The 11,668-nt window shown below is 41.6% G+C and overlaps 1 protein-coding gene across 1 annotated transcript; it reads right to left on the minus strand.

The window, feature by feature from the left end:
• Positions 1-682: 682 nt before the first annotated feature.
• On the minus strand, positions 683-8,437 carry ndfip2 (Nedd4 family interacting protein 2). Its single transcript, XM_034101702.2, has 8 exons — positions 8,243-8,437; positions 4,804-5,017; positions 4,135-4,265; positions 3,736-3,823; positions 3,262-3,386; positions 3,115-3,181; positions 2,923-3,030; positions 683-2,845 (listed from the first exon to the last, which is right to left on the minus strand). The coding sequence occupies exons 1-7, from the start codon at positions 8,267-8,269 to the stop codon at positions 2,927-2,929; spliced, it is 756 nt and encodes a 251-aa protein (XP_033957593.1). The 5' UTR covers positions 8,270-8,437; the 3' UTR covers positions 683-2,845; positions 2,923-2,926.
• Between the last annotated feature and the right edge of the window lie 3,231 nt (positions 8,438-11,668).

Here is an 11,668-nt window from a genome sequence, read left to right on the forward strand (position 1 = left end):
GAGAAGAGCATTACTCCTATTGTGGCGTTTGAAACATATGTATAGAATATGTAGTCCAGCTGTTTGTTTGTGTTGACATTTAGCCTCTGACTGACACACAGGAAACTCCAGATGTTTCCGCGGTTTCCCTCCTTAGTTGTTCTCTTCCTCCATACATATTTATGGAGCAGCTTCATTACCATTTGTGCAAACTATCTGATCAATTTGCCCTCTTTTCGCTGAACATAAGAGTACTTTTATTTCTTGAAGACAAATGAAAAAATACAGCGTTATTTTAGCTGAAAAAGAAGGATGTGTTGTGGGGGTGATGACCTAAAACAATTAAATTAAATAAAACAATGACGTTTATAGCATCCCAGACTTTTTTTGATGTTTCGAGGTGCTTTCTCATGACCCAAATATAGTCGTGTTGCTAGTAAACTACTACAGTAGAAGTATTTGGCTCCATCTAGTGGACCTAATGAATACAACTAGCAGTGATAGATCCACAAGTAAACCCAGTGCAGTGCCTGCTGCTGGTATCATTGTTTATTTGATAATATCTTAACTTTCTCTTTGAATGTGCTGCACCTGGTTGGATTGTTTGATTATTGAAGGACAGGGGTGATAATACACCATCAACTTGAGGACATGCCTTAACAAAACTCAGGTTGTAAGTGCAATAAAAAGACAATTAAACATAACATTTTAACCGGCAGGCATTTGAACTTTATTGGCATTTTTGCAAGAAATCATTGGTCATTAAATTCCAGTTACAATAAATGCATAACACCCGTTTCAGACGACGTTACAAGGATTATCTCGGACAAAAAATCGTTTGGCTGCCGTGTCATTTTTTCTTTCTTTATTTAAAAACAAAGAAATGTAGTTAAGATTAATTCTAATATGAACCCGTACTCGTTCAGGTGGATAAATCATGCAGCAGAGCTTTGAGTCCTTCACATCGCTGAAAGAGGCTTCAGGGTTCGAAAGAGAGGAAAGAAAAGCATTTTAAAAGTCGGCTAGTGTAGACGCAACGCAACAAGACACACAATAACAATATTATCATTCTTGAAAAACAAAAAGTGCAAAAGGCAAATGATCCATTTGGGATGATTAAGAATTCCAGTTGTTAAACTTGGATGGCTACTAGTTTCTCTCTCTACCCACCACGTCAAGTTAAGCAGATCCACACATCATACTGTACAGAAAGTTATTCAAAGTGCAAATATTATGAATTGGCATAAGCTGGTATATACATTTCATTTTTCTGGATGACAAAAATAATCACAAGAAAAGCCTGTTTTGATTCGTCCAGTCAGGATCCATTTCCACGGCTTCGTCGCTGCATCAGTCACTGCTATTGTGTTCAGTTTACCAAATGATTTCTCTACCTATAAGCAACATGCTAACAGGAAACATCATCCAAACGCTTCTCGCTGTATGAAAATATTTTTTTCTTCCTGATCATAAAAGCTAAAGTCCGAGGGCGCGATCCAAGTGTTTCTCTGCACGAACAACCAGTCATATTTTAATAGTTTTTATTACAATGACTAGCAATCAAAATATTTAGTTAGCGAGTGTGCTCACTCTCAATATCTGATGAATACGCCTATTCCACGATCACAGGACTATTGTAGGTCTTTACAAATCACTACATTGCATCCAGCTCTTTTACTCCTAAGAGTTTTATTCTAACCTGGCACGCAACCATATTTAAATGCTAATTATTCATATTATGAAGCTGCTTTTCGGCTACTTTCCTCCGATCTGGAAACACCGATTCATCTCCAAAGAGCCTCCTCTGTTTCTCCAGATGTGTTTCTGATCCGCAGAAACGTGAACAGAGACTTGGTTTTGACAGTTAGGCAGATGCTTTTCCATTTGTCTTTGATTCAAGTGTAGCTCTGCCCCTCTAAGTATGTCATGGAGAACATCTTCACTGCATGGGTCGGATCAGCAAGTCTTATAAAAGGCAAAGAAAGCAACTTCTGTAGATCTGTTAGTGCGCGTATCCAGTTAGCTTTTGCTATCTTTTTAGTAAAGCACACATTTGTCTGCGAGTGGCTCAAAAAGAGAGCATTAAAAATATCTTGTTTCCTTTTTCAGCTATTTCAAAATACCTAATTTTTGAATTAATTCAGTTCTGTCATATTTTAAGAAACACTAAAAGCTTCAAGGTCTCGGCGATCAGGATGAAAATATTCTACATTTCCTCTTGGCTCAGATGTTAGAAGGATGCACACTGCCAGCTCAAATCGACTGACTTTCGCCACACGTTAGTTAAAATGTAAAAATGCTACAATAAAGTAAGACTTTTTCCAAACTCCCTGAACTTTGTGGAATGGCTGAGCGAGTGCTCAAACTGCTCCACAATATCATTTAATGAGCAAAAGGTCAATCAAGCTGCACTCTTGATCAATCATTAATGATAGGTGAAGCCGACGGGGAGATTTTAATATCAAATGTTTCCACTTCCTGTCCATTGTCTGTTTGTGAAGGTCAGACACAAGCTGGAAGCCCTGGTGTCTCGTTGTTTACACGGGGGACGTTATTGCGTTGTTGTTTCATTGAAATAGTTCCATTATTATTGTGTCGTATTGAGACACATGACGCATACACGGGACCCTTTCTTAAATGTTAAGAGCTTTGAATCAAAGGGAAATGAAAAGGAGATCTATCATCAAAGACTTGTTTTCGACGGAGTTCAGTGAGGCGTTTTTTTAATGAGACTAGTAGCACTTTCTCCCTACGTTCTCGTCCCCGTCTCCTCTCTTCACTGCACGGCTTCTCACTCAGGTCATTCGAGGCGGGGGGGGGGGGGTTAGGGGGTTACATCAGAAAGGAATGGTTATAATGTGGAAACCTGTGAGGAATCAGATACAAAACATTACAGAAAGAAAGCAGCGATGTTGTGACCGATTTTTTCAAAAATAAATGTACCTTTTTAGTAGAGGAAGAACAGGCGTGTTCTGTGGTTAGTCGCCATATTCTCTGACATGTTGCGCACTTTAAGATAGTTAATGAATCCCCTGAAGAACAGCAGGATGCCTGGGGGGGGAAAAGACAGTTCACTTGAGAGTGGGCAAAATAACGCAAGACTTTAACAATGAATAAACATTGCAATATATTTACCGAGCAGCAGGAAGATCCACCAGAGCCAGTATTGCCCGTTGAAGTAGCCGGTGAAGTAGTCCGAGAACTGAACACACGCACCGTCACATTCAGTACACAAGGAAGCTACAACTCAATCAGGCACAGAAAGTACAACCGTGAACGTACCCTGACGATGAGGATCCACTTGATGAGCGAGAGGCCGAAGCCGCAGATTGCTCCGTAGCGTCCGGCGATGGTGTTCGTCAGACAGAAGGAGAGGCAGAACCCGATCCAGTTAAACAGGAAGGCCACTGCGGGGAAAACAGATGTTAAAAACGGCAAAAAGAAAGAAATGGCAGGGGTAAACACGGAGGCAACCACTCCAATGGTTTTAAAGAGCAATGCCAGGTCTTCAAAACACTTATTTATTGCAGAATCAATAATAAAGAAATGTGTTTTTGCGCTGGGCATTTATGTAGGGTGAGAATAGCATGTTGTTGGAGGCGGATTAGGACTACTTGAAATGCAGACACGAGACGATAAGCCTCTTAATGTTGGCGTCACGTTACGCCATGTGTTTACGTCAGGGACAATCCTAACAGGGAGACATGACACTGGAGAAACGATGATATGAATCGTGGCTCAGGCCCTCAGACTTACTGAAGAAGGCCAACATGAAGATTCCGTCGTTCCCAACTCGGAGCTGATCGGCGTCACTGAAATCGTCTCTGGGAGGGAATTCATCGTCCTGCATTTACCAAATATACATTCAGTTAAACATCCACCGCACGAAGACCACAGATCACCTTGAGAGCGGGTTGACTAAGACATCTCTCCATCGACTCTAAAGAAGAATGACTCGTCCGATACATGTAGCTTAGCACATAAGAGACGTAATACAACTTCTACCTGTAATGAAGACCATTACTACCGTTTACTCGGCTCACAAGCGTCTGTACGTTTCAGAATCAGCATCCCAAGCTTGCAGTTAATTGTACGTTACAAGACTTTAATGAAACGCGGTCATCGGAACACAGAACAGTGAGCGCGTGTCCTCACCAGTGGCATCACGTCCACGACGGAGGTAGCCAGTGCGGCGGCTTTGGCGTTCTCTGCTTCGTCATAAGTGGGCAGTGAGGTGGCGACGCTGTAGGGGGGGGGCACTGGGAAGTCCGCTCTGTAACCGGGCTCTGTGGGGAGAAGCAGAGAGCGAGAAGAGGGGGTTAAAAGGAGGAAGGAAATCATCATGTTTTCTGGGACTGCCCTGTTATCGAGGTCTTTTGGAGAGAGAGACAAAATGCCAAATGTCATGTTCCCGTGGAGTTTGTTTGGACTCATACCTCAAGGATGGACTGAAAAAGCTGATGTGTATAAAACCAACTTTAAACGCATGGATCGATATTTCCAAAATGGAGAGGATAACATCATCTGTCAATCACAAACTGGAACTATTGGATGGAGAAAGTGGACTGATTTCGTAAAACCTCGTAGGCCAGATTTTACACACACATGATTTCACTGAAGTCCTGATCGCTCCCTAAGGTTCGTATTGACAGACAAACTTAAGATGTACAATTACTATGTCTTGAAAAACCCACTAATTGTTTGCTGCCAAACGTCAATACAAGAAAAGGGGAAGAAACAGGACTGCGGCTAATGAAGCTAACGTGTTAGCGCCGTCATGGACATCACTGAAGTAGATCATGCAGAGTGTGGTTCAGTGCGTACCGGCTGCAGCGGTGGCTCCCAGGTCGATGGAGGCGTACGGGGGGGGAGGAGCCTCAGAGTCAGACTCCCCCTGAGCGATGGATCCCGACGCTTCCCCTGCCAGCACCTGGGTCTGGTTCTGGTCCGGGCTGGATGCGGCAGCCTGGACGGAGGCAGAAGTGCACGGCTGCGGCTCGCTGGTCGAGGCCTCGGAAGAGTCGTCCTCATTGTGGAACTGGTACATAAAACGGATATAATAGTGCAAGTAAATACAATAAAATAGAATCGAAATAGCGCAGAATAGTCTGTATGCAGTGGAATATTGATATGAGTTGCAGACAGAGGATGAATGTTATGGATGTCCTTTCAGAAGTTCAGGTTATTAACAGTCTTATTGTCCCTGAGTCTGGTGGATGAGTCGGGGTTAGAGAGTTCGGCGATATCAGCTGATCAGTCAGCCGAACAAACGAGTAGCTGCTCGAGGCGAAGTGTCAAGTTTCTAAAACTGGCATCAATCAGGGACGGCTTTTTAGAGAGGAAAAAGAACAGCTTTCGATAGAACACCATGACACAGGGCCGTTGATATTTAAGCTTCGTATTCAACCAATCAGTGTCACACTGAAAGCTGCACTGCATCAGGTAGCTATTAAGTAACTTATGGGCTTTGCACAATCTGTTTTTGTTTGTCGGGCAGAATGTGGGTCAGGCAGAACGGATTCTTGTTCCCTTTTCTCTGTTGATGCTCTGAGCTGAGCGACGGTGTGTTGACATGGGCAACAACTTTGAAAAACATGCAGTGTGAAGTTGGTTGAAACTTCAAAGTGTATGATGGATGTTTCCAGTAGTTTAGATATTACTGTTTATCACCGTGCTAAGAACACAAGTGTAGTACTGGTTAGTTTGTGTTCATAAGTTATACTCCCTTCAAGTTTTATGAAATGAAACCACATTTATTTCACATTTTGAGGCCTGCACGGTCGCATTTCTAGAGTTATTACCTCTCCATGTCGTAGTGGAACTGGTATTGGCGTGTCCACTATTCCCACATTCTAATCAAATGCCTAACTACGAGGGATGTAAACCCGCTCCTTTGTATCTCATGGTGACAGCTTCAGTGTCAGAGCCGTATGAATTTACTGCAAATGAAAAAATGCCTTTTTTAAACTGGCTTAACACACGGTGGCTTTTATCGCGGTGCTTCCACTGAATTTACAACCTTGGATTTAACAGCTATCTGGAGTTGAAAAAGTCTGCAGCTCATATGTTTGCAGGGTCATAACTTCCCCGTCTGACCTTCAGCAGAATGTTTGACACGGGAAGCGAAGAGACGTGAGACTGCAGTGGCATGTCGACACAGGAAGGTCTCTGAGAGCATGATGCGTTCATGTAATCGGTTAATAAGAGACTCCACTACAGCCTAGAGAGTGACAGAAACCAGAGACAAACGCCCTCTGAAATTACAGAGAAGCTGGCGGGAAAACTGCATGGGCAAAGTGTGGGAGAAAGTCACTCAATCTAATGCTCAATAATAACTATATTGACCTGGATCAAATATGTTTTTTAGTTTTTAATCCTATTATTGGGGAAGAGTCAGCAGTCCATATAATGTGGTGACTTTGTGGTCCGCCCAGTGGTGTTCCCCTTAGATTAGCCTGTTATTGACAGATAAGAACTGGAGACGACGACTACTTCAATGTGGCTGAGCAAGTTCAACTGGTTTAGAGCCGTGTCAAATATTTCTTAAAAAACGAAATTGAAAGAAGGAAGTGACGCCTGTTTGAGTACATTCCTCGAACACAATGTCCAAGGCGAGTGTTATGCAGTTGATCTGCTGACTTGTGTTGATACAAAACATGGACAATGTAATCACTTCTACCATTTCAGTCATTTCCTCCATTGCAGTTCAGTTGTTAAGGTTGTGTTGAATACAAAGTTAAACCTATTTATCTACCAAGAATGATAATGCTCCGGGTTATACCCATGTGTACGAAAGGTAGGTTAAACAAAGTAAGTTTTGTGTTTACTTAAGACTTAAAGTACATATTCCTGTTGTGGTAAAGCAACACCCTCTGTAATAACAGCTGACTGATAACTGCAGTCAGAGCTCAACTATCTACTAACCGTAGTCAAAAGGAATACGGTGTAGTCCTTATTAGAAGGACATGTTCAGTGAAAGGCAGATAATGTTCTCGAAAAATAAACCAATTGAAACCACCTTGCAGCGGTTAGTGAATGAGTGGCTGAGAATCAAGGGCAAAGTATATCACACCCCCGCACACCGGACATTACGTAAGATGGTAATAACACAGCCTCCTCGTATGTCCCAATATACCCTAAAACATGTGGGCCTGCTCAGAGAAGCAATACCATGTACTTAAAGCAATTTTAAGTGTTATTTAGGGAAGAATAATACAGCTAAAGGGAAAAGGCATTGAAGATCAGATAACTTTTTTCTTTTATCAGCGAGGCAAGAATATGTCGTACAGCAAAGTGTCAAAACACATCCTTGAGAACCCGCCGTTTAAAAGCTGATTTAATCTCTGACATTTTGTAATCTGCACTTTGTTCCGGGGTTGGACAATTAGAGTTTGCTTTGGCTCGCACTGAGTCCTGAGGGATTATAACTCGCATACCCAGAACCACAGGCATGAGCACCAAGCGCACTTTATTTCAAAGTGACCACCAACATGTCTCAGCGCAAACATCACCACATTGTCAGGTTGCCTTCTTTTTCCACCCCTGCACCCACATAGCTTTTTTTCTCAAAGTGGTAACACACATTTTACTGCCACGCGTAATCTCACTTAAGTTCTTAATTAAAATGTATGCCATGGGTTATAACATCACTTATAACAGTTAGTTACTTTGTTATTATCATTGTTGCTAATATCACAATGTTAAATGTCATTATGGTCCTACCCAAGAGATGGTTTATCAAGTGTATCACATATTTAATCAGGATGTTATCTTTCAAAGCTTAAATAAATGAAGCAAACGTAAAAAAGCCCAACAATTTAATCAATTTTAAAACACCTTAATTCATTGTATTTTATTGTAAATGTTTTTTTAAACCTTGTTTTTTTGTACATAAAGCCCTCAGTTTTAATTATTGTAACACAAATTGATGTGATGTGGTTTTTTCTTCTGATATATTTGAACAATTGTTGTTTGTGGCTACAACAAAGAAACAACAACAAAACCAGATTAATTTCTGCTACATAGCTAACGTTAGCTTAGCAGATGCGGAAGTGCCAACTGTCAGTCAAAACATAACAATCTGAGGAAACATAAACACCTTAAATGCAACAAAAATAACAATTTAGAAGCAAAATGACTTGTTTGACTTTATTATCTTTGTGATATGTGTGATATAATTTAAAATAAGTTTACCAAGGCCTTGTTTCCTGTGACAGGCCGAGCTATGATTCGGTGTTTTGAATATTTCTCAGCCCAAACTCACCACTTGGTATCGGCTCGTTGGATCCATCCCGACCGGATTCAGCTGGGAGAACAACCCAGAAGAAAACCTTTGAGTTGTTGTCACTCCGAGAGAGACTGCCCTCACAACAAACCCAGAATAAACAGCAGGAGAAACAATCAGAAATGGCTGCTATGTACAGCCGCTTTCGAAAAACACCGTTCCTGGTGAAAAGCAACGGTCAAACGGTTTCTTTGACTCGATCACTTCCTGTCGGATATTTCAAAATAAAATGTATAACGGTGTAATGCATCATAATTAGTATTCAAATAGCAGTCAAATAATAATAATACAGTAATAATCAACGAATAACTAATAACCTTTGATTCCAGTTTTGGCTTTAACTTTTAGTCTGATAAATATAACTGTAATATATAAAAAATATATGTTGGACTGTATCTCTTGTGTCTTAATTTCTCTTATGTACATTGCCTTGTTTTTTTATGCTGCTGCAACGTATATCTATATCTCTATCCATCTATCCATCCGTCTATCCGTCTATCTATCCATCTGTCTGTCTGTCTATCTGTCCATCCGTCCATCCATCCATCCATCCATCTATTTAGTTGTATAATATTGCATCACATTTTAAAGGCTGATTTGTTTTTAAAGTACAATCTGAAATGGCAAAGTAGGTCATTACAAACGCCATACAATTGATTGTTATAATCTCTAGTATTATACTGATCTTATACCATACTTAACATATTTAAATACCATAGTCTTTTAATAAAATAATAAAATGTAGCCATAAATAAATGAATACCATTAATAATAATAATAATAATAATATATATATATATATATAGCCTTTAAAACTGACCTTAAGTACGGTTCTTGATATACTTGGGTTCCTTCTACCACTGCTTTAGAAAAATGATGTAGTAGTACTCACTCTTACCATCTTCTTATTAATATGTTTAGCTTTTTTATTATTATAACGATTTCGACGTGTTATTTTGAAGGCCAACTCCGCGTGCCTCTTGCTAACTTGATGCAGGGGAAGGTTTATAGAATACCTCGGAAAGAGCAAGCGATGACGCAAACCACAAATGACCAGCTGAAACACTAGGTGGAGCCAAACTCCACTTTATATCATGGACAGAGCTTTGCATGCTTCAGTTGTTCAAAGATACAACACCACATACATCTCTTTAATTACTGATCTCTTTTAAAGCATTGTGTAGCTATGTTGGTAGCAGGTAGCAGGAGACCATGAAGAAGGAGGCTATAGCAGAAAGCATTTTTTGATCCAATTGTGAAAGCCTTAATGAGAGTAACTTTTGACAAGGAAAAGAAACACAAGCCAGTAGAGACAGCCGAGTTGTGACCAACATGGCTCTAGAACAATCCACATTTGTTTTTTACTCATACATTTATATGAAAAACCTTTTGACCTTCCCAGGTATTGTTCCTCTTTTTGCTGTGTTCTTCTCGACTGAGGATCTCTTAAAGCCTCAGTCTAGAGCACACGTGTCAAACTCGAGGCCCGGGGGCCAAATCAGGCCCGTGGTGGATTTAATTTCGGCCCGCAGGATAATTTCTAATTACTATTAGATCTGGCCCGCCGTATTGCACACACACACCTTCACTCCATCCTGAGGGTCTCCTCCGCTCAGGGCCGGACCCCAAACATTGATGACCTTGCACCCTGATGAGATGCCAAGTATCTGAGCTAGCATCCCAGAGCAGCACACTGAGTTCAATGGATGCTTCCTTCTGCACTTTCTCTCACGACAGCAGGACATGTTTGGTTTTCTCTTTGAGGGAAATAGTTTGAAGCTGTTGTTGGCCTCTGGGAAATGTACTCATAAGACATGACTCTGCAGATAGAGCCATAAGAAATGAATGCAACTGATTGTTGGGGAAATATGTCCCAAGGCCCATAACTTTGACCCAGTTCATCAGTTCCCACTGTCCTGTAGCCTTGGTGCTGTGCTCAGTGTTGTGTCTCCCTGTTCCTGCCGGCTGGCGTCAGCTGATAGAGGTGTTATGATTCTATCTTGTTATGCACAGTGTTGATGATTCTCTCTGAACTAGCTGGACACACGGGTCTGGGGTAGAGTTCTTCAGATTTGACGTGGCAACTCTCCCGTGAAGTCAGAACCTCTGGCTCTTGGACTTGTTTTGTGAATTCTCCGGCCGAAGCTCCAAATAAACCCGTCAGTGTTTGACATCAAAGCTCCTGCTCTCCTCGTGTCTCTCTGAGTCCTGACTCTCCATAGCTACAGAAGTTTCCCTCACACTGATTATTTAATGTTATTTTTATAGGCAATCATTGAAGCTTTGTTAGTTCCAGGTTTAATATGTGCAATACGTTCATTTCAATACGTTCTGCAATAAACACTGAACCAGTCCGGCCCTCGACTAGCACACATCTTTACATTTTGTCCCACTGTGTATTTGAGTTTCCTTTCTTTTGAGAGATCTGTTGTTCTGTATGTGAAACATCATATGACCAAACCGGTCCTGACCCCTGACCTCTCCCCTGCACAGACTAGCCTCAGCAGACCGTATGTGTTTGGGTTGCACGCTGCAATATGTCGGCAACACTTACATAAACAGTGGGTCATATAGGAGGCATGTGTGTCCTTGCCGCCTCCTGAAGTTCACTCCGTCATGTGTTCCTGCCTCCGGGCTAATCCTGGATCAGCATTGCAGTGGATCAGCGCACAATAGGCTCTTGGTACTTTTTATGAATGCAAGTACTGGAGTTTTCCGGATAAAGCACAGAGAGGTTCAGAAACCATTAGGGATTAACTTTAAAGGGATAGTTCAGGTTTTAAACATGTATAACCTGCAGGAAGCCTCGCAGCAGCGCAGCAGTAGGAATATAATGCATAGTGTTGCTGCAATGCATTACTAGTGGTATGTTATCTCTCACATTATTCATTTATAACCCCATGCGCTGTATTCCTAACAACGGCTCCCTCTAACGCTTGAGATGTGCAATGAGTGGTTTGTTGAAGCCCGAGAGTGCGATTAGGCGATGTCCTGACACGCCTATCAGCTCCATCTATCACATTAATACCATTCCTTCAATTTGCCAAAAGCTGGGTAAAGCCACCCTAAACAGGCGAACAATGAAAACACAGCGAGGTATTGATAAAAGGCTCTTCTTGAATTAAATATTAATCCCATTCGCTAAGAAGAGGATTACTGTAGTACATGTATCAGTTAAGCAGCTCATGCTGAGACAGAGAGGGGAAAGGGGGAAAGCAGGTGCAATAAAGTGCACCATTAAGTGTGTCGCCCTTTGCAAGGCGGCATCAGAAAGGATTCAAGTGCAGATGTGTGACGTCCTTCCTGGCTGAACCTTTTTAAAGCAGCAGATCTGCAGCAGGGGAAGGACGGCTTGAAGTCATTCTCCCAGCGGCTGTGAGAAGCCCATAACGGCCCTTTAGCACA

Source organism: Pseudochaenichthys georgianus, chromosome 2 (genome assembly GCF_902827115.2).
Source record: "Pseudochaenichthys georgianus chromosome 2, fPseGeo1.2, whole genome shotgun sequence".
Lineage (NCBI taxonomy): Eukaryota > Metazoa > Chordata > Actinopteri > Perciformes > Channichthyidae > Pseudochaenichthys > Pseudochaenichthys georgianus.